Source organism: Peromyscus leucopus, chromosome 1 (assembly GCF_004664715.2).
Source record: "Peromyscus leucopus breed LL Stock chromosome 1, UCI_PerLeu_2.1, whole genome shotgun sequence".
Classification (NCBI taxonomy): domain Eukaryota; kingdom Metazoa; phylum Chordata; class Mammalia; order Rodentia; family Cricetidae; genus Peromyscus; species Peromyscus leucopus.
The window spans coordinates 5,178,760-5,202,922 of record NC_051063.1 but is presented as its reverse complement, the minus strand read 5'-3'; the positions used below and the strand labels follow the sequence as shown (position 1 = coordinate 5,202,922).

The 24,163-nt window shown below is 42.4% G+C and overlaps 1 protein-coding gene across 3 annotated transcripts in view; it reads left to right on the top strand.

Annotated features, from left to right (window-relative positions):
• Nucleotides 1-24,163, top strand: part of Ms4a18 (membrane spanning 4-domains A18) — a 42,457-nt gene that overhangs the window by 4,171 nt on the left and 14,123 nt on the right. For 2 of the 3 annotated variants that reach the window (XM_037202814.1, XM_037202806.1), the window contains exons 2-4: nucleotides 13,916-13,968; nucleotides 18,533-18,937; nucleotides 21,172-21,285. In XM_037202814.1, the coding sequence (XP_037058709.1) occupies nucleotides 18,545-18,937; nucleotides 21,172-21,285 (507 nt within the window). In that variant the 5' untranslated portion in view covers nucleotides 13,916-13,968; nucleotides 18,533-18,544. The remainder of the gene's footprint in view (nucleotides 1-13,915; nucleotides 13,969-18,532; nucleotides 18,938-21,171; nucleotides 21,286-24,163) is intronic. The other variant, XM_028884350.2, reaches the window with a different exon arrangement.

Sequence of the window (24,163 nt, the reverse complement as noted above, 5' to 3'; positions counted from 1 at the left end):
TAGTGCATTAGTCTAGTTTTGTTGGTGTTGTTACTTTCACCAAATACCTACAGCAGAATAGTTAATTTAAAAGAAGAAAGGAATTTATCTTTACTGTACTGCATAATGGCAGAAATGTATGCATGCATGTGTGTGTGTGTGTGTGTGTGTGTGTGTGTGTGTGTGTGTGCATTCTCTCTGCTGTTCCATATAAGGCTACAAGAATTGAAGCATAAGAGCCCCACCCTAATGACCTAACAAACCTTTTTCTAATCTTTCCACCTTTATACTCTGCAGACACTCCTGGCACCTCTAAACTCTCACATCAATTCGGGGGACAAATAAAATTCAAACCTTAGTAGAGAAATTTTAAAATGACCCTTCACCTTTAGACTTGAAGAATTGGAATATTGGATAAGAGTCTGGCACAGCCCAACTGTTTCCTATCAGCCTCTGTTAGACTCAATCCATCAACTTTTCTTTGATTTGTCTCTCTCACATGCTAGCGTCAAGTACGTTTTTATGTCTCATAAAGTTAAATCAACGACCAGGAGTCAATAGAGGCTATACAACTACAGAGAGCAATAAAGGCTGGAGAAGTAAGGTTAAAGTTCACTTGGATAAGAGGAAAATAAAATGGCATGAAGGACATCTCTGTGTCAGTCAAAACTGCTAGATGCATCACACATGATCTACTAATGCTGTCCTCCTGGTGTGTTTAGTGCAGACATCTGTATGTTTGTTTTAATGTTTATGTGGTTTATAAGAAAATACCCACAAGCCAGGTGTGGCAGAACACACCTTTAATCCCAGCACTCAGGAGGCAGAGGCAGGCGGATCTCTGAGAGCAAGGCTAGCCTTGTCTACAGAGCGAGTTCTAAGACATCCAGAACAACATTTGAGACCTTGTCTCAAAAAAAATAAATTTTTTAAATGACTGCAAGTGAGTATTTTATTGTATGAGAGAGAGAGAGTGTGTGTGTGTGTTTATTTGGCTCCTGATTCTGACAGCTGGAAGATTTAGACAGGAGCATCTGGTGAGGGTCCCCTGTGTTCATCACACTCTAACATCATGAGAAAAGAGAGAAAGTAAGCCACTAGGAGATGCAGTCTCAAGCCTTTATATCAAGCTACTTTCTCAGGAGCTTGTCCATCCCCACGATATCTAACCAACTCCAAAAGACCAGCACTAAACCCTCCAAAAAGGGGGCCATGCCCCAGTCACGTTCTACAAGCCACACCTCTCAAAGGTCTCACCACCACTCAATATCACAACAGTAGATGCAAGCTTCCAGCACATGAACCTTTAGGGGGAAATCATATCTACACCATAGCAGTTTCCAGTAAGTACCTGATCAATTAACTCAATGCTCTAGAAAACCAAGTAATTAACATTTATTGATTCACTACCTACCATGTTATTTCTATTCAATGTACTTTTGCCTGTTATATCACTTCATATTAAACACAGAAGAGAATTATCAACTCTGTAAGGACAAGAAATAGGAAAAAATCAGGATCATCAAGGTTTAGTGATTTGCCATAGTGCACCTGCCAGTAATTCGTGTGTTCTAGTTCGCTTTTTTGTTACTGAAATAAAATGCTGGTCAAAAGCAACTTGGAAGCAGCCAGTTACAAGTCTACCTTCCCCTGAGGCATCAGAGGCCACTGGAGGCACAGATACCACATGCACAGATTGGAGAAAGAATCAACATCTGTATTTATAATTACCTCAACCCAGATGAGTAGACAGCAGTGGAAGAATACATTCAACAACATAAAGAGCAATATGACACCACCAGAACCTAGCAGTTCTACAACAGCATGACCTGAACACCCCAACACAGATGAAGCAGAAGAAAATGACCTAAAAAATAACTTTATGGAGATGATAGAGGCCCTTAAAGAGGAAATTTAAAATTCCCTTAAATAAATGGAGTAAAAGACAATCAAAAAATTAGAAGAAATCAATAAATCTGCTAAAGAAAGCCAAGAAAAAATAATCAAACAGGTAAAGGAAACAGTTCAAGACTTGAAAATTGAAATAGAGGCAATAAAGAAAACACAAACTGAGGGAATTCTGGAAATGGAAAATCTGGGTAAATGAACAGGAACTACAGATGCAAGCATAATCAACAGAATAAAAGAGATGGAAAAAAGAATCTCAGGCATTAATATAGAGGAAATGAATTAATTGGTCAAAGAAAATGTTAAATCCAACAAATTCTTTTTTTTTTTTTTTTTTTTTTTTTGGTTTTTTTCGAGACAGGGTTTCTCTGTGTAGCTACTCACTTGGTAGTCCAGGCTGGCCTCAAACTCACAGAGATCCACCTGGCTCTGCCTCCCGATTGCTAGGATTAAAGGCGTGCACCACCACCACCACCACCACCACCACCACCACCACCGCCGCCTCTGGCACCCAACAAATTCTTAACACAAAACATCCACAAAATCTGGAACACCATGAAAAGACCAAACCTAAGAATAATAGGAATAAAAGAAAAAGAATTCCAGCTCAAGGGTACAGAAAATATATTCAACAAAATCATAGAAAAAAACTTTCCCAACCTAAAGAAGGACATGACTATGAAGATACAAGAAGCTTACAGAACACCAAATAGACTGGACAAAAAAAAAAAAAAAAAAAAAAAAAAAAAAAAAAAAAAAAAAAAAGCCCTTGCGACATAATAATCAAAACACTAAACATACAGAATAAAGAAAGTATATTAACAGCTGCACACCTGCAAAGGAAAAAAAAAAACAAGTATCATATAAATGCAGACTTATCAGAATTATACCTGACTTCTCAATAGAGATTATGAAATCCAGAAGGTCCTAAACAGACATTTTGCTGACACTAAGAGACCACAGATGCCAGCTGAGATTACTATGCCCAGCAAAACTTTCAATCACTTTAGACAGAGAAAACAAAATATTCCATGACAAAACCAGATTTAAACAATACCTATCACAAAACCAGTCCTTCAGAAAAGTACTAGAAGGAAAGCTCCAACCCAAGGAAGTTAGCTACACCCACGAAAACACAGGCAATAGATAATCCCACACCAGCAAAACCCAAAGGCCGGGCGGTGGTGGTCCACGCCTTTAATCCCAGCACTTGGGAGACAGAGGCAGGCAGATCTTTGTGAGTTTGAGGCCAGCCTGGTCTACAAAGTGAGATCCAGGAAAGGAACAAAACTACACAGAGAAACCCTGTCTCAAAAAACCAAAAACAAAAACAAACAAAAAACAAAAGCAAACCCCAAAGAAGGGAAACATACACACACTACCAAAACAACAAAAACAAAAACAAAAAATAAGAGGAATTAACATTCATTGGTCATTAATATCTCTTAATATCAGTGGACTCAATTCACCTATAAAAAGACACACACTAGCAGAATGAGTACAAAAACAGAACGCATCCTTCTGCTGCATACAAGAAACACACCTCAACTTCAAAGACAGACATTACCTCAGAGTAAAGGGTTGGGAAAAGATTTCCAATCAAATGGACTTAAGAAACAAGCTAGTATAGCTATTCTAATATCTAACAAAATAGACTTCAAACTAAAATTAATCAAAAGAGAAGGAGAAAGACATTTTATATTCATCACAGGAAAAATCCATCAAGATGATGTCTCAATTCTGAATATTTATGCCCCAAATACAAGGACACTCACATTTGTAAAAGCAACATTACTGAAGCTTAGATCACACATCAAACCTCACACACTAATAGTAGGAGACTTCAACATCCTACTCTCATCAATGGACAGATCTGCCACACAGAAACATAACAGAAAATAAGGGAACTAACAGATGTTATGGATCAAATGGACTTAAAAGACATCTATAGAACATTTCACCTAAACACAAAAGAATATACTTTCTTCTCAGGACCTCATGGAACCTTTTCTCAAATTGACCACATACTCAGTCACAAAAAAAAAATCTTAACAGATACAAAAAAAATTGTAATAACTCCCTGTATCTTATCAGATCACCATGGTTTAAGTTAGAATTCAACAAGAACACAAATTACAGAAAACTTACAAACTCACAGAAACTGAACAACTCTCAACTGAATCACCACTGAATCAAGGAAGAAATAAAGAAAGAAATTAAAAACTTCCTAGAACTCAACGAAAATGAATACCCAAATCTTATGGGACATTTTTAAAGCAGTGCTAAGAGGAAAGTTCATAGCACTAAGTGCCCACATAAAGAATTTGGAGAAATCTCACACTAGCAACTTAACAGCATATCTGAAGCACTAGAACAGAAAGAGAGAGAGAGAGAGAGAGAGAGAGAGAGAGAGAGAGAGAGAGAGAGAGAGAAGAGAGAAGAGAAGAAGAAGGAAGAAAGAAAGGAAAGAAAGAAAGAAAGAAAGAAAGAAAGAAAGAAAGAAAGAAAGAAAGAAAGAAAGAAAGAAAGAAAGAAAGAAAGAAAGAAAGAAAGAAGGAAAGAAAGAAGGAAAGAAAGAAGAAAGAAAGATCACTCAGGAGGAATAGACAACAGGAAATAATCAAATTGAAGGCTGAAATCAATAAAATAGAAACAAACAAAATAATACAAAGAATCAATGAAACAAAAAGTTGGTTCTTTGACAAAAATCAGCAAGATAGACAAATCCTTATCCAAACTAACCAAAAGGTAGAGAGAAAGAATATCAAAATTAACAAAATCAGAAATGAAAAAGGGGACATAACAACAGACACTGAGGAAATCCAGAGAATCATCAGGTCATACTTCAAAAAACTGTACTCCACAAAACTGGAAAATCTGAAGGAAATGGACAGTTTTCTGGATAGGTACCATATACTAAAATCAAGACCAGATAAACAATTTACATATACCTATAACCGCTAAGGAAATAGAAGCAGTCATTAAAAGTCTCCAAACCAAAAAAAGTCTAGAACCAGATGGTTTCAGCATAGAATTCTACCAGAATTTCAAAGAAGAGCTACTACCAATACTCTTCAAATTGTTCCACGAAATAGGAACAGAAGGAACATTACCAAACTCTTTTAATGAGGCTACAGTTACCCTGATACCAAAACTACACAAAGATGCAACAAATAAATAGAATTACAGACTAATCTCCCTCATGAACATTGATGCAAAATTACTCAATAAAATATTGGCAAACCAAATCCAAGAACACATCAAAAAATTCATCCACCATAATCAAGTAGGCTTCATTCCAGAGATACAGGGATGGTTCAACATATGAAAATCTATCAATGTAATCCACCATATAAGCAAACTGAAAGAAAAAAAAAACACATGATCATCTCATTAGATGCTGAAAAAGCCTTCAACAAAATCCAACACCCCTTCATGATAATGGTCTTGGAGAGATCAGGAATACAAGGAACATTCCTAAACATAATAAAGGCAATTTACAGCAAGCCAACAGCCACCACCAAACGGAGAGAAACTCAAAGCGATACCACTAAAATCAGGAACAAGACAAGGCTGTCCACTATCTCCATATTTATTCAATATGGTACTCCAAGTTCTAACTAGAGCAATAAGACAACAAAAGGAGATCAAGGGGATACACATTGGAAAGGAAGACGTCAAACTTTCACTATTTGCAGATGATGTGATAGTATACATAAGTGACCCAAAAATTCTACCTGGGAACTCCTACAGCTGACAGCAGATGATCTTCAGTCAAGATCACGATGGGGAAACCCACAGAGACAGCTGACCCAAGCTAGAGGAAGCTCATGGACTCTGATTGGACAGCTGGGGAGCCTGCAGGGAACCAAACCAGACCCTCTGAATGTGGGTGACAGTTGCTTGGTCTGCTTGTGACGCTCCTGGCAGTGGGACTTGGATTGATCCCAGTGCAGGAACTGGCTTTGTGGAGCCCACTCCCTATGGCGGCATTACCCAGCCTTGATGCAGCGGGGAGGGGCTTGGGCCTGCCTCAACTTGATATTCCAGACCTTGTTGACTCCCCATGGGAGGCCTTACCCTCTCTGAGGAATGGATGGGGCAATGTGGGGAGTGGAGTGAAAGGAGGGGAGGGTGGGGGAACTGTGGTTGGTATGCAAAATGAAAAAAATTAAAATAAAATAATATATTTTTTTAAAAAGCAACTTGGAGAGAAAGATTTATTTGACTTACAGTTTATAGCCCATCAATGAGGGAAGGCCAGGCAGGAACTTAAAGAAGGAACCACAAAGGAACACTGTTTATTGAGTTGATTCCTCTGGCTTTCTAGGCCACTTTTCTTGTACAGCCCAGGCCCACCTGCCTAGGGATGGCACTGCCCACAGTGGGCTGGGCCCTCCTGTATCAATTAGCAATGAAGAACTGCCCCCCTCCACTCCCCACCAACATGTCCACACACTACTCTGATGGAAACAATTCCTCAGTAAAGATTCCCTCTTTCCCACATGACCTATTTGTGTCAAGCTGGCAAAAACTAGCCAGCACATGGTGAAACTGTATTTGAATTCACGTCTTCTCCCTCTACAGTCCAGGCTGTGTGGCTCATGTGTCCTGTCACTTCTACAGTGCTGATCGATCACAAGGGAAAAACATGATGACAGCAATGATGATAATAAGGTCATTCATTAAGAAATTTTAGCAACTATACATTCAAAACATTTTCAGGATAATCGCTCCACATCTACTCCCCCTAGGCCTAGACTACCTACTTTTCCAACTTAGGTTATTTCAGCAGTCTCAAATAGTCTCCCAGACTTTTTTGCTTTTCCCTTCATAAACCCAGAAGTCACCTACATTTATTCTTCACCTCCCCTAAGATTCGATCTTAAACAAATCCATCAATGGAGAGATGATTTGGTGGTTAAAAGTACTTGTTGCTCTTGCAGAAGAGCTAAGTTAAATTTTCAGCACCTACATGATGGCTCACAACCATGTGTAACTCCAGTTCCAGAGGATCTGATGCCCTCTTCTGACCTCTGCAGGCACTAGGCATACATGCAGTGCACAAACATATCTGCAGGCAAAACATTCATACACATAAAATGAATATATCTTTTAAACATGTAAAAAATCATTGATATACATCTAATCGTGTCAGTCCCTAATTCAGTGGCCTCCTATAGATCTTTCTAATTCATAGTCATAAAAACCAAAGGCCCTCCAATGATAGCCAGACCCCTGCAGTCAGACCTCCCTGGGCTCCTCCAGTCAGTTCTGTTTTCCTCTGCTGAGCCTGACTTCCATCTTGCTAGCTGCTCTACCTCAGGGAAACCTTCCCACTGCCATTTCCTTCTGTCAAGAATGTTCCTCCCTACTCACCCACAGACTTTCCTCCATACACTATTATTGGCACATACTCATTGTACAAAGTCATGGGTTTCATAATGACATTTTTATTCAAGTATATTGTGTACTCTGGCCATATTCATCCTCATTACCCTCTCCTGTCCTACCTCCCTCTAATTATATTCTTTTCCCAAAGTCCACATTCTACTTTTATGTCATCTATATGATATATAAAATACAGATTTGAATATATAAGACAATGTATTTAATATAAATTCCAACTATAAAAGAAAATGTGACATTTAGCTTTCTGAGTTTGGCTTATTCCACTTAGTGCAACAATCTCTAGTTCCATCCATTTTCCTTCAGATAACATAGTTTCTTTCTTCCTTAAGGCTGAATTGTGTACACACCATATTTTATTTATTCATTTATCTGTTGATGAGAACTAGCCTGATTAGCTTAGATTGTCAATCTGACAAAGCCTAGAGTCATCTGAGAGGATAGACTCAATTGAGAAATTGCTGTATTGACCTGTGGATATATCTGTCTTAGTCAGTGCCCTATTGCTGTGAAAAGACACCATGACCAAAAAAACTCGAATAACTGAAAGCATTTAGTGGGTCTTGTTTACAGTTTCAGAGGTTTAGTCCATTATCGTCATGGCAGGAAGCATGGTGGCATGCTGGCAGACATGGTGCTGGAGAAGGAGCAGAGAGTTCTACACATAGATCCACAGGCAACAGGAAGAAAGAGACCCTGGGCCTGTCTTGAGCACTTGACAGTGCCAAAGCCCACCCCTAGTGACACATTTCCTCCAACAAGGCCACATCTTTTAATCCCTGTCAAGTAGTGTCACTCCCTAATGACCAAGCATTCAAATATATGAGCCTATAGGGGCCATTCTTGCTGGTGGCCATGTCAGAGGAGCAGTAGACGGCAGTGGACTTCAGTATGTCATCCCACCAAGAAGTGAATCCCTGATGGGTGAATCTCAGATAGGCAAGGCCTGAGACCACAGACTCCAGAATGTCTTTAGCTTCTGCTGTGCCTTCACATGCTTGCTGCTGCAATCTTTCTCTGGTATCTGGTATGATGTGAATGGTTGTGGGGAGATTCCTACTGCCTGTAATGTAGTGTGTTTATCTCATGGAAACATCCCGTTCTACTGGGCATTTTTACCTGTGGATTATTATGAAAATGATTTCTTCCTAAGCTGTACTGTCTAATTGATAATAATAATGTTAGTTTAAATAGAGTTTTGAAGCTGGGCGGTGGTGGGCGCACGCCTTTAGTCCCAGGGCTCGAGAGGCAGAGGCAGGCAGATCTCTGTAAGTTTGAGGCCAGCCTGGTCTCCAAAGCGAGTTCCAGGAAAGGCACAAAGCTACACAGAGAAACCCTGTCAAAAAAAAAAAAATAGAGTTTTGATAATAAAAAATAAAATACGCAAGTGTCACACAGCTAGAACACATGAGTTTCTATTGAGGAGCTGTATAGACTGTGGCTTGGGCTAATGATTAAGAAAAAGAATTGAGTCTCAGTAGCCAAGTTAGCTTAAATTCTTTTAACTTTAATGTGGGAAGTGTGTTCACAGGTTTCAGAGTGCATCACAGCTGAAACAAAGCTTTGAAAATAGCTTAAAGTTAAACTAAGATGTTTTTGTTAAATAGCTTTGAGGTGAAAAACCCAAGAAGACAATCTACAGTTTTAGAAAGGCACATAGCTGAGTGAGGAACTCGTTAAGGTCAGGGGACAAGAACAAAGCAGCCCAATTATCATTAGCTGACATGCCTTTCTTTCTGGGATTGGTTGATGACCAAAAGTGATAATTAATTCCTTGTACTCATTTCTGCCCTCAGTCTTCTGATATAAAAAACTATTGATGAGTGGGTATGCACCCTAAAGATTTAAAGTAGAGCTGACTGATTGTTTCTCATGTATAAAACTTTCAGTTTGTGATTCCTTTAAGATTCCTTATGATAACCTTTCAAGATAAGTAATAAAGTGATTGTTCCTTTCTTTGTAACTGCAAAACACAGCTTGCCAGTTTAAAAAAAAAAAAAATACCTTGCTCGCCTACACTGTTAGTTCATAACAGGTTGCTAGGATATGAATGTACACAAGTTCTTGGGATAAAATGTTTAATCATGTAAGGGACATGGAAAACTTGCTGGGTTTTTTTTTACTTATATTCACTTGAAAAATAGAATGTAACCACACTGTAATTTTTATACTGCCTGAAAGATTTTGCTAGGGTATATAAGCTGTAAGGGAAAGAGTAAAAAAGAACAAAGAGTTAGAAGGAAAACATCAAGAGAGACAGAAGGAACATTTCTGGATAGAGATAAGAAAAGAGAAAAAGAATACAGAAGAAGAATAAAAGAAGGAAATCAAGAGTGTCTTTTTTGCTGCAGAATAATCCTTCTGTACACTATAAATATGTATTACTATCATTGGTCAATAAAAAGCTGACAGGCCAGTAGCCAGACAGGAAGTTAGGAGGGGAAGCCAAACTGAGAATGATAGGAAGAAGGAGGGCGGAGTCAGAGAAGTTGCCAGCAGACATCGACAGAGCAGGAGATGAATGTGCCATGCTAATAAAGGTAATGCCACATGGCAGAGCATAAATAAGGAATATGGATTAACTTAAAATGTAAGAGCTATGCCAGGAGCCATCCCCCAGCAGTGGACAGGTCCCAGCAGAGGATGTAAGGAGTCGGCGGGAGAAGGAGGTGAGCCAGGCCATGGTAGCGACAAAAATCTTGCTGCCTGACTCTCTCTCTAGCAGCCAGAGTGCTTTTTTATTTATACAGAACTTATTAATCAAAGATGGATTCTTGTTGTTCCAAAACACAGATCATATCACTTTTGGTTTTGGATATGTGTTTCATGTTTTTTTATTCATCTTTTTGTCATCATTGGTAACTTATGACAGAACAGATTTCTCATTTTCAGTCATTTTCCCTCAGGTTTTGACATCATTGGTGAACAGAGTTATCATCTTTACTTATTAACCCATAGCCCAATTTTTAAGAATCTAGAGGCATATGATAGCCTGTTCTCAGGCTGGTGGCTTTGGTTGCTTCAAGGATGCTAGACCAATACAAAATCTTCAAGCCAGCCCAGACATATTGCTATGTCCCAAGCAAGTGTACTATTAACTCTAAAAGGTCAGAATGCCCAACAAAAATCATTAGGCCAAAATTGTTGCAGTTATTATTCAAATTCTGACATGGTAACTTCAGCTAATCTAACTTTGTTGTATGTACATGTCACGTAATTGTCTGAATGTATAATGGGAAGAGGCTTGCAATCTGATCTGTAACCACCTCCTCTAGCCCAGCGAATCTTGTTAACCTTTTTAAGTTTACCTTGTTTTGATCATCTTGTTCCTGAGTAAGTACAAGGACAGGGGTTTTGAAAATGTCTCATAGTCTCATAAAGAGACCTCTGGCTTCTTTATGTGTGTCACAACCTCCAAAGCATAAGGAAGACCTTCCAGTAGATAAGGATATCTCCCTAAAAGTGGAAGGGGTAGTATGTTCAGGACTTTCCTGGGGAAGCTTGGAAGCAGTACTCATGGGAGAAGGCATAAATGATTCATAAGAAATTTCCATCAATCCAATATCCTCAAATTGTACAGATATTAAAAGTCTCCCAAGCATGCAACAGGTGGAGATGAAAACCAAAGGTGGCCCGGCGGCCATCATGTAGCTCAGCTTTGCTGGATCTTGGTCAAGCAGCTGCACTGGCCTTTAACTTTTACAGTTCCCATCAGATATGGCTGTGCTAGAGCTAATTAGTAATAAGATAAGCCTGAGCTATTGGCCAAGCATTTACAACTAATATAAGCTTCTGTGTGGTGATTTGGGAACTGGCAGGTGGGAAAGAAACATCCATCTACACTTCTTCCCTTAACCCCCTCAGATAAAAAAGTCATAGTATGCCTGGCCAACTCCGTGGATTTCCCTATGAACCCTGTGCTGCTAGAGGCTGGCCCCCAGGCAGCAAAAACATTGTGACTCAAACCATCACAATATTTGTGGGAATATTGTCTTGATTATTAATTGATATGAGTGTACAGCCCACTGTGGGCAGTACCACTCTCTGGGCAGATAGCCTTGGGCTGTATAAGAAATCTAGCTGAGCCTAAGGCCACACAGCCACCAGGCAGCATTCCTCTGTGGCGTCTGCTGTTCTTCCTTGGCTGAGAGTGTGTTCCTTTGTCAGAGTTAAGGCTTCAAGGAATAGCAAGCATGCCTGCCTTCAAGTTCTAGTTTGAGTTCCTGCTCTGACTTCCCTCACTGATGGATGGTGATCTGGAAGTATAAGCCAAATAAACACTTTCCTTCCCTAAGTTGATTTTGATCAGAGTATTTTATCACAGCAACGAAAGTGAAACTGGACCAGAAACCTAGGCTGATCCCTAACTTAGTACTGTGGGTGGTACTACAGTGAAGCATAGTTTGTTTTAAGGAGGCAGCAGATCCCATAGGTGACAACTTCTTTGGATTTTTAAAGCATGACAAATAAATCCTCATCCCACCCCAGGGACTGGCCAGGTGGGGCAGATGAAAGAGAGAGCTAACTATTCTCCCTAATAGTGTGAGGAGAATGTGGAGATACTGGGGGAAGCTCTGCAAACATGCCAGGGACCCTGGGATCAGAAGAAAGGGGAGGTGGGGGGGGGGGAGGCTTAGAAGTACAAGGGAAGACCAGGGTCCTAAGAAGAAAGACCTGCCCCAGTTCTATGGAAGAACGAGCAGGAGATTGGAGGCATCTGTAGCTCTTGATGCAGAGTGAATCTCTCTGCTGTCCTACCCTGCCCACCCCAGGTCCCACACACAGCCACATGGAGTAATTTGATGAGTAAAGCTTTGAGGAAATCCAGACAGGGAGTTCTTGTTTCCTGGGGCTAACACAACCAAATACCACAAACTGAATGGCTAGTGAATGAAGTGCCCATGCAAAGCCTAGTTCTCACCTCAAAGGTGATTGGTTTTTTATTGTAGATATGAGGGAGAGTACAGCCAGAGACATCTGGAAGAGTCCAGAGCAGAAAGAGAAAGTAGGAGACTGAACACAGCCAGCAGACCGAACCAGGCCATTGTAGGGGGGTTAGGTGGGGAAGCTGAAAAGGAGAAGAGAAAGGGGACAGGAAAGGGGGAACCCAGAGAGCACATGGTTGAAATGGCAGGTTTTTATAGGAACCAGCAGCTGGGGGAAGGGAAGGGCCACTCCTCCTGGGCTGGAGAGGTTTAGGGGGTGGGATAAGCAGAGCTAGGACTCTGTAACAGGGGCTTTCCATGCAGAGAGAGCCTAGAGGCCAGCAGGAGCTTTGGTGTGCTAATAGCGCCACAGTTGGCCATTTGGCCCAGGTTTCTTTTGCACCTGATAATAAATTCAACCCAGATAGGGGTCTTAGCACTAAGAGGAAGTAAATGGACAACAATAATCTATCTGCGATTGATACCCACTGGCAAAGGAAAAATCAGTTTTCTCCAGTGGCATCTCCCTGGGTATGCTAACCACAACTCAGGGCAGGCCCCACGCCCAGGAGTAGCTGGCCAACACAAAACTAACTCGGTTATGTTTTTGTAAACTTTTTGTCTCTTTTTGCCCAGTTGGGGCATTTATTGTCTTACTGGTCTTTTGTTTGTATATATTTGTGTTTCCTTTTTTTGTGTTTGTTTTCTTTTAAGAGCGAAAGAGAAAAAGGATATAAAGTTGGATGGGTAGGGAGGTGGAGAGGATCTGGGAGGGACTGTGAGACAAAAAAAAAAAAAAACCATGATCACAATATATTGTCTGAGGGGGAAATCTATAAACAGAAAGGAATAAAAAGGGGAAACTAAAAGGTCAAAACTCAAGATCAAAATCCCCTACTTTACAATCAGATGCTAACTGCCTGGAGCCTGGCCAGGCTTGGGATGTCTTAAACAAAGAACTACAGCCTAAGAGCCCTGGTGCTGGCCCTGAATGGCTGGTCTTGGAAAAGATGAGAGGTGTTATAAAATTACTACCCGACAAGACAATAAACTGCCAACCTACAATCTCTTCCAATGTAATGCCACACAAATGACCCAAGGCAAGGCCAGATAACTTCTCTGAACTGTCATAAAAAGTGCCATTCCCCATTCAGGGTGCAATTTGCTCTCTCTTCTCCTCCCTGTCCCCTTCCCCCTTTCTGACCCCACCTTCTCTTTCTCTCCTCCTTCCCTACCTTTCCCTCCATGTTTCTGTTCACAGTGTATGTTCTTTATTAAAACATTTGTATCAGTTCTTGTCTGGTGAATACTTCTACACAGACACATACCATGCCTGGATTCATGGTTGCTGGCACGACATAGATCTGCTTTTCAGAAGGACACCATCCGTGCTGGTTAGGTCCCATCCTGATCACTTCATTTTAACTTAATTCCTTTTTTATAAGGTCCCAATCTCCAAGTGCAATACCATTCTGACATTCTGCATGTGACACTTTCCCAAAAGCAGACTTTGGAAGGAACCCTCCGACAGAATCTTATTCTAGATAAGGCCATAAAAACTCTGAGGGGCAGCAGATAAACTAACATGGGAGCCTAACATTACATTTATTGGTTCTCAGTGGAACTTCAAGGAAGACTTTGGTGCTTGAAAGAGAAACCTAACATTTCTGCCCTTGTGTTTTTTAATTTCCAAGGCAGCTGCAGAAACTGCCAGAGCCTAAAGGAGACAGACTTGCCAGGACTCAAGGTAAGACTTCTGAATATTCTTTCACAGGGTCTTGACAGAACTTGGACCCTATCAAGAGGGACCCAAGACCTAGACAAACCCTGGAAAGGTCCTTTAGGAGCTGCAGGAGTTGGGGGTCCCCTATAGACTAATACAAACAGTAATAGGTCCAGCGGATATTGTTGGCTCCCAGGGTCAGTGGAAGAGTCTACCTACCAGCTGAGGATTCTAATCTGAGGGATATTCAATGAATCTAAGCACACTGAGTTCTTTAGTCCATTCACTTTATTCTTCTAAGTCAATTCTTTTTCTACACAGTTTCTTTTCTGCTCTCTTATTTAGCTCCTCTTGGTTCCTTCTGCTCTCAGTCCCTTCTGCTGTTCTCTCCTCTTTCTACCTAGTTCTTTCCATCTCCGTCCTCATCTTTGGTCTTCTCCATCCATCCTCCCAGTGCTCTCAGAGAACCAGTATATATACCCACACAGTAATTCTTTGGTAAAGCAATGTGAGGCTTGAAGTTTTCAGGGTCGCAGAGAGAGGTGATAAGGACCCACACATAAAGCATTAATTGTCAGCTTCCAATTACAACCCAAAAGGGGAGTGACTAAAGGGGAGTTCTCTGGTAGGGGCAACTAAAGGCTAAGATCAATTAGGGAATTTATGTACTCAAACTATAATCTAGAAATGGCTAGGTAGAATGTTAGGGGTCAGAAAGTCACAAGAAAGTAAACTGTCTTTGGCGCCACTTTTCCCACTCATCCCAGCTGCAACTGCTTTCTGATAGGGAGGGGGACATATGTTAGGTGGCTAAGCGACCTATGTCAGAGCATGTAGTATTTGGTTAGTAAAAGCACTTTCATTCAGAGTAATTGCTAAGGAGAAAATCTAAGAATAGCACCTGGCTGAGGAGGAGTAAAAACTTAATTTGCACAAGAAAGAAGCTTGGCACCTATCACCTGCCTGGCCTTGTAGGCAATCTCCTTGGGTCAGTGGGAAGTAACTGCCTTAACTCAGTATCTAGCAAATGGCTAAAACATCATCCCAGGAATGTGAGCAGTAAATCTCTTAAACTAGGGTCTTGTATAAATAACCCGGGGTGAAGGTAAGGAGTTGAGGATTTAATTGTTAGTGGTTCTTTTCTCTATCTGTGGGTGAGATGAGCTAATGTTTATTTCTCTGCATTTGTCCTTGGAAAAAGGTATCTTTGCTGAAATACTTTTGTCTGGAGAATGGCCCTGGCCAGATTTATGTTAATGAAAAATAAACACAGCTGGAGGAGTTGCCCAATTACCCCAAATGTATAGGGAAAGTTGTGCCCAAGATTGAGATGCAATCGTGAGATTACATGTACACTAACATGGAGATGCACGGCAAATGGGGAGACTCATAGCTGTTATTGCACAAGAAGTTTACAGAAAAGAGACAACCAGTTCATTCAAAAGGCAGTAATCCCAAAACGCCTTGTGTGATGGTTCCTCTAACAGAACCCTTAGTTCTGATAGGTTGACCTTCTGAACACTAGTTGTCACTGCTGTATACTCTCATGGACTTTTGCTACCAGCGGCTCTCAATAATAGTGCACTGAAGCATGGTGGGAGCTCACAACAACCCAACCTCAGAGACTGTTGCTTGGCCACCTGGCGGGCTGCTGAAGAGTCAGAACAGGTTCCTGGAACTATTTCTCCCTCTGCCTGAGCAAAACAATCCCAGGAAAGAAGGCTGGGCACAGTGGGGGCTGGGGGAGGGGGCTTTCCGGCTGACTTCTCCCTGAGTCCATCTGTTAAATGCATTGTGGTCAGGTTTGTTTAGGACCTCAGCCAAGAACTAGTAGGAAAGAGCAACCTTCTCTGCTCCCACGTTTTCCCATCAGGTCCTCTAGAGCACAGCCTAGGGCTTCGTTATCTGTGTGCCATGTCTGTAACGATACTGTTCTTCACACACTGAACAACAGGAAACCTTCTCTGAAAAAAGTGGGGGGAAGACAGAGCTAACCCATCTTCCCATGGCATGGAACAAAGGGTAGCATTCAGCATAGCATTTATTTTGAAAGAGAGACAGACAGATATTCCATGCAAACCATTCCTTTCTCAGTTTCAGGATGGGGCTACAGTTCCATTAGCAGAATGCCTGCCTAGAATGCACAAAGCCCTGGGTTTGACACATGCACCCTCATCTCCACATAAACTGGGCGTGGTAGTGCACGACTAGAGTCCCAACACTTGGGAGGTGGAGGCAGGAGGATCCTTAGCTACATAACAAGTTCAAGGATAGCTGGAGTCACATGAGACCCTGTCTCAAAAGCAAACCTCAGCTTCAGCATTTTCTGCATGGCTATGTTCAGGTTAGCTAACCTCTCTGACTCTCAGTTCATCTACAAAATATCCATAGTAATAGTATGTGGCTAGAGGAATTGCTTCATATCTCTAGGGCTGTGAGATGTAAACATCTACGGTTGCTATAGTTGTTGCTATTAGCCACCTCCCTGGAAAACTTGGGGTTCCTGGGAGAAAGCAAGGGATGCTCAAGGTTAAGAAGTGGCACATGATGCTTGCCACAGTATGTTCCCACAGCTAAACAGTCTCGGTTTGTGTCACCCAACAGACACAGCATTCCTCTGTAGAAGTTAAAACATAGTGTTATGGAAATAACCCTGGGTTCTAAGTTCACTCCTGTGAGCTATGCTATTAATCATCCCCCCTCAGTGCCTTGGTCCCCGAGGGACTTACTGGAGAGATGGGGGATATGGAGATGAGACAGACATCATGGGGACTTCCTTGGCTGTCAGGTGTCGGACCAATGACGGGTGTTTCTCTTGCTCATTTCTTTAACTGGGTGCTGAGAACTGAATCCAGGGCCTCCCGTGCCCCGAGCAGTGCTGTCACCAAGTCTCATTTCCAGACCTTTTTACTTTTATGTGATTTTAATTGTGAGACAGAATTTCATCAAGTGGCCCAAATTGTCTTGAAATTACTCTGTAATGCAAGTAAGTCTTGAATTTGCAATCCTCCTGCCTCGGGCTCCTGAGGAGCTAGCACTGTGGCCTGTCCAGACCCTACTTAACAGGTATTTCATTGCTGTTGTTGTCTTCTTGGATTAGCTTCAAGACAGGGTCTCGTGTATCCCAGATTGGCCTCATTGTCACTACGTGGCAGAGGATGATCTTGAACTTTTGAATCCCCTGCTTTCCCCTCCCAAGTGTTGGGACCCTAAGCATGTGCTACCACACCCAGTTTCTTTGGTGCTGGGGGTTTCTTTTGTGCATGTTTGGTAAGCATTCTACCAACCAGGGAGTCTTTCTGTGCTACTGGGGTGTCTCAAACTTTGCCAACATCAGCGTCACCTAGGAGGCACAGTAGAAGACAAACTGGGGGTATATGGAAAGTGAATTGAGGTTTTTACCAAGTGATGCAGGCACTGCTAACCTAGAGACCACACTTGAAGATCCATTTGACTTAATATTGGAAATAAAATAGCTTAGAGTCTAGGGGCAGTAGGGTTTAGAGAATAGCCTTTTTGTTATGGATGGCTGCTAAGAGTGCTTTTCTGTGCTGGAAGTGAAATCACCAAGGATATCGACATCTACCTTTCACAGATGAGAAACAGAGCTAATGCTCTTGCACCTGCAGGTTATAAAAAAGCAGAAACTGAGAAGCCTGTGGGTTCACCATCTGGGTGATTAGTAGTAAACAGTGCCAGTCCATCGGCCAGCACTAGGGTCAGGCTGATGTCGGCCTTTCGAGATGTTTTCCTCCCTCTGGGACCTGCTAGCACTGTGGAGCACTGGAATGGATTTACTTGTATTTGTCACCTAGAGTGGCCGGAAAGCTTCCCACTTGTATATTGCTAGAATCTGGTTCACAATATTTTGTGCTGTAGCATTTGACATCCTGCCAACAAAGAGTGTACAGTTTATGTGCAATAAGATTAAACAGGAGTGAATGCTGACCGGTGAGGATTTTCCCTCATCTAAATGGGCAATATTTCTACCTAAGTCTTTAATGTACTAAGGAGGCTGCCTGCCTCCTGCCACACATCTTTCCTCATCAGCACAGGAAAGTTAAGACATCCTCCAGAGTTACCTTATCAGAGGTCAAGTGGGGACCATGGCCACATTGTTCTCATCCAGTAGCCTCAAACACTGAAGATGGAAACCTTGTGCTATGAAGGGTTAGGCTACCCTCAGACTCTCCAGCCTCCTAGAAATAGCAGTTAAAATATAGATGAGCATAAACCAACAAAGTGTCCACGTGGTTCAATTCTCAGCACCCACATGGCAGCTTACAACCACCTGTAACCCCTGTTCCAAGGGAGCTGACACCCTCTTCTCACTTCTTCAGGTACCAGGCACACACATGATGCATAGAAATACATAAAAGCAAAACCTATACACATAAAAAAAAGTTAAATACTTTTTAAGAGACCTAGATTTTCAAGTAGTAGGCCCTGCTCATTTGAATATTGTATCCCCAAAAACATGTACTCCCAGGAAACAAAGACACTTAATTTGCATTTTAGTAAAGACATCAATAGACATAAGATGGATTGTTGATTTATCAGTGGAAATTGCATCTTGTGTGTTTTGTAGCAGCTCTACATCATGAACAATGAGGAGAGTGTGTCTGCTGTTAATAACCCAGATAATGTCCATGTCACCGAGCCTCCATATGCTATGACCCCTGGAAACCAGAAGAAGCCTTTGGAAAGGAATACTTACCAGGCACCAGCAAAAATGCTCCGCTTTACAGGGAGTGGAAACTTACAGAACCCATACTGTGCGGTCCAGCATCCAGCTGGAATGACAGGCTTGCAGGCCAAGCCCAGTCGGATACCATACTCAGGGGGAACGGCTAATGTGCAGTGCTCACCAGAAATAACAACTGCCCCAGGGCCAACAAAGACAGCAAGCCATCTACAGTGGAACATGTCCTCTATGTCCTGTTCTGAATTTAATCCCAAGAAAGTCATAAATGAAGATGTCAGAACATTAGGGGTGAGTCTGATGTCATCTCTCCAGCTTTGTAAGCCCATCTCTGATGCCTCTGGGCTCAGAGGGCCGAGGAGGGTAGCAGCTTCTAAAGGCTAGGTCTGGCTGGGACAACCCCACAAATGGCAGTCCCACCCTGTGTTCCTCTGTCCCCCAGTTCATTCCATGGGCTTTTAGGAAGGCTATAAAATTGACCAGCTATCCCTTTCCTAGCTGTCTGGGGCGAGGATCAACAACACTTTCACTAAAAAAGACTATTAACCCAGGTGAGTGGGTTAGAGCCTCAGCGGCTGCCTCTCTATCATAAGATCTAGTAAGCGCCGCTATATCCTACGAGCTCTGAGGTTGCTGATTTCCTCTTCCACCAGGGGTATTCCTGCCTCTTTCCTGTATCCTCTAGTTTCATTTGACACCTTGAAAAGATCAACTTCGTTCTATTTTTTTTTTTTTTTTTTTGAGGCAGAAACAAGGTCAGCCCTGTGTTCCACCAGATGCTAGCCAACTCCTAGTGAGATGCCTGGCTCATAGCCAGTTCTCCACCTCAGTGCCCTCACTCACTCACTCAGCATGGAGAACACTCTATGAGGATACAGAGTCAGAGATGACCAAGACATGGTCCTCAAAGACCAAGAGGGGGGATTTATTTCATAGTAGCTATTATAAACTGTACCTTCCGGCAATCTCCATGAAGACATCTGCATAGCTTTGGTGTTCAAAGAGTACAGATGATCCAGCATCCTTTGAGTGGTTGTGACCCTCCTAGAGGCAAGAGGACCAGGGCAGGTTCAGGAAGGAGACAAACTCATTGAAACCCTGTTCTACAAGGAGGGGTGGACAAGATCATGATGGGAAAAACCAAGAGACAGCTGACCCAAGCTAGTGGGAGCCCACAGACTCTGGACTGACAGCTGGGGAGCCTGCATAGGACCACACTAGGCCCCTTGAATGAGGGTGACAGATGTGTGACTTGAACTGTTTGTGAGTCCCCTGGCAATCAGACCAGAACTCATCCCAAGTACATGAACTAGCTTTTTTAGAGCCCATTCCCTAGGGTGCCATGCCTTACTCATCCTTGATGCAGGGCGGGGGGCTTGGGCCTGCCCCAACTTGGTATGCCAGCCTATGTTGAATACCCAAGGGAGGCCTAACCCCCTATGAGGAGTGGGTGAAGGTAGGATGGAGGGAGGTGAGGGGGAGGGAGGGGGAACAGTGGGTGGTATGTAAAATGAAAAAACTTTAAATAAACAAGTAAACCTAAAAAAAAGAAAGAAAGAAAAAGAAACCCTGCTCTAGTAGGGATATGGCTAGCCTATGTGCTGCAAGGCTTCATATATGTCAGAAGCTTTGTCTCTAGTGTGGTGATGTTGAAAGATACCAGAGAGGCCCTGAGAGATAGGGCCTAGTGGGAGGCATAGGTCCCTGGGCTAGTCCTCGTAGAGTCTTGATAGCTCTCATGGGAGCAAGACTAGCCCCAACCCTCTGGCTTTCTGTCTCACTATATAATCTCTCCCTCTTGCATGTACTTTCATCACAATATGATTTACCACACAGTGACACAGCCAAGGGAGCCCTCACCAGAGACAGCCTTATGCAGCTTAAACCAACAGTTCCAAAGTTGTGACCTAAATAGACTTTTTTTTTTTTCAAATGACCCAGCATTTGGTATTTTGTTTCCAAATACATACCCAACTCTTCCCTTTTTGTCTGTCTGCAGAAATAGATAAGTAGATTGGGCAAAGACCAGAGAGCATTGTTTGTATCCCCAATTTATTAGAGCCACCTCTTAGACTAAAGTCTGCAAAACTGTCTCAGCAATTCAAATACTGATCCCAAGCACCAAAGGAGATTTTAATTGTATGTGGGAAGATGATGTGGTGATGTTACATAGACATCGTAATTCTGAATTATGCTTTTTATCCTACTAATACCAGTGAATGTGTGTTAGTTCTGGTGGCCAACTATTTGAAGGCTTTTGGAAATCCAAGTTCAAAAGAAACTGCTCTGAACCGTCTTACCCTTTTTATTACCCAGGCTACCCACTGGTCCCACCTGGGGAGCTTTAAAACACCTGGGACAGACCCCACCCAGAGATATTGGTCTAGTCCAGAAGTTGGCCTAGGTGAACCCCAGTACCAATCATACCTCAAGTGGCTCTGAGCACAGGTGGGGTGATAGTGTAACTTAGCAGCCTGCAGCCCAGCTCGGCTCTCTCACTTATTTGCTCCCTGCTCTCCCCACAGGGCATCCAGATCATCATTGGCCTACTTCATATTGTGTCTGCATTCAACCCTGAACTATACAGGAATACTACTGTGCTGGGGTTATCAGGGTACCTGGTCTGGGGAGGACTGTCTGTGAGTACAAGGCCATGTGGCCTCCTTTCTAGGTGATCAGAAGGGACCTAGGGGGGAAGGGGTGAAAAGACCCTTGAACCTTACTCCCAGTCATGTAATAACCCTTACAGCTTTGAAGTCTGCAGGCGCTGCTGAGGACCGAAGAGCCCACCTACACCCTGGCAACCCCACTTTTTGCCTACAAGGAGGTTTTGGCTGCAAACATTCATTACCATATCGTTATCAGAGTTTTTAAGGTCAGAGCCTGGGTTATGCCGCACTAACAAGCCAGGCTCTACCACCCACCCTTAATGAGCCAACTGAAGAGACAGGTCACAGCAAAAAAGAAAAAGAAAGATGATGAATTCACCGTGGCCACAGTGAGAAGAGGAACAAATAAAGAGACCCAGTGACACCTCCCCCAAATCCATCTTTAGGGTTTAAGTAGAAGATAAGGAGTACACATAACTAAGCAGTTATGGTCAGGGTGTGGTCCTATCTGTCACTGACCCATCATTGCCTCAGCTCCAGTCTGTCCTGCAAAGTGACCTGACAAGTTGGCAGAGGCAAGCTTTTCCTCCGGCTGGCACCAAGCTTTAGCCTGTCTCTTCCTCCAGCATCAGATGCTTAGAGCAATATTAATCCCTGGTGTGCATTGTCTTAATACCCTAATATATATAAGTTAGAGTCTACAGAGTTTCATGTTGTACACAGCATCTGCCTCCCATTCATAAGAGCACTGCAAAATTTCCAGGAATTAGTTAAGCAAGTTGTCCAACCATTTGGTGATAGGAAACTGACTATTGCTGATAAACAGTCATAGAGACCTCACCAGCAGGTGGCAGACATTTGCAAGCACAGCCCCGTGTACATGAAAGCCAGGGGAATAGGAGAAACATTCAAAAGGACAGTGACAGTCTCTTGAGGGGCTTAACTTGGAGGTTAAGGTGCAGCTCACTCAGGGTCACACAAAACTTCCACTGACTCAGTGACTCCTTACTAGCAAACTTGGATGAAATTCACAGGCAATAAAGGATGAGTTTAAGAGGAGTTTTTTATAGCAAGACTTTAAAAATCAGGAAAAAAGCAGAGCCTTCAAGCCTGGGTTGCCAGGAAAAGGGAGAGGTACATCCAACAACAGGAAAAGCCTGGTGAGCTGCTGGTCTAGGGTCTTTCGTACGGCAGAAACTGGGCAAAGACTGAGATCATGCCTGCTGAGATAGGTTAATCTTCTGGGCCCATCACAGGAGCAGGCTAACTGGGATCTTGGAATGTTTTTCTGACATATCCAGGCAGCTGTGTCACGAAAAAGCTCATGCCCACATAAATGATGACTCCCAAAACCTACATCCCCTGAACTACTCACAAAACTTGAAGACACTCCACTAAAGAGCTTCTTCTCCTCCAGCAAGTGGCTTTTAAAAAAATTTTTTTCAGACAATATATTTTGATCATGGTTTTCCCCTCCCCCAATTTCTCCAAGATCCCCCCCACCTCCTTTCCCCACTCAACTTCACAAGGCTCACCTCTCTCTCAAAAAAAAAAACCCACAAAAATGAAAATCAAAACACAAAAACAATAAGACAAAAAAAATGCCAAAAAGGAAACAAAAAGGCTCCCACCCAAAAAAAAAAAAAAAAAAGAGTTTGTTTTTTGTTTTGTGTTGGCCGACTCCTCCTGTGCATAGAGACTCCCTGAGGTGTGGTTGGTACACCCAGTGAGACTTCACTGGAGAACGCTGATTTTCCCTGTACCAACAGGTAGCAACTACAAATAGCTTCTTTGTTAAGGCTGGGACTCCATGTCCACTACCCCTTCTCAGTGCAGAGATCTCTCCTGCCTTGAACCTGTGTCCTTTGAGTGTGTCCATAGTCTCTGCAAGTTCACATGTGCCTCAGTCCGGCCGTACCTGGAGGACACTGTTTCCTTGAGGTCCTCCATCCTCTCTGGCTCTTATGATCTTTCTGCCTACTCCTCCACAAAGGTCCCTGAGCCTTGAAGGGAGGAGGGCTCTGATGATGTCCCAGCGAAGGCTGAGTGCTCCAAAGCCTCTCACGCTCTGCACATTGTCCAGTTTGGATCTCTGTGTTAACTTCCATCTACTGCAAGAAAAATCTTCTCTGATGAGGGTTAACTGAGGCTCTGATCTATGGATTTACAGTATGTCATTAGGAGTCATATTGCTCTTTTCCTTTAGCAGAATAATAGATTTTTCCCTTAGGCCCATGGCCTATCCTTTCTTTCCCCCCAGCAATTGTTAACTGCTAAGCTTTTCAGAGCTTGTGTTTTTCAGGGCTCCCTGAGCCATGACACCCACACATATACACACTTAAATTAGATATTTTTTTAATTTGTATGACTGTTTTACATTATTCCCTAATTATTTTTCCTTGCTTGTATGAATAAGTTTTGAAGCACATTGTCAAACTGCTCATTGATGGTTATGACTATGTAGTTGACATTTTTCTTTCTCTCTTTCTTTTAAAAAAAAAAAAGATTTATTTATTTATTATGTATACAATGTTCTGCCTGCATGTATCTCTACAGGCCAGAAGAGGGCACCAGATTTCATTACAGGTAGTTGTGAGCCACCATGTGGTTGCTGGGAATTGAACTCAGGACCTCTGGAAGACCAGTCAGTGCTCTTAACCTCTGAGTCATCTCTCCAGCCCCCATTTCTCTCTCTCTTTTCTTTCTTTCTTTCTCTCTTTCTTTCTTTCTTTCTTTGAGACAGGGTCTCACTAGGCAGCAGCCCTTGGCTAGCCTGGAATTCACTATAAACCAGGTTGGCCATGAACTAACAGAGATCAACCTGCCTTGGCACCACTCCCCCAGCTAAACAATTGACATCTGCACACTGATGCTGTATCTGGTGAAATAACTATACTGTCTTATTAAT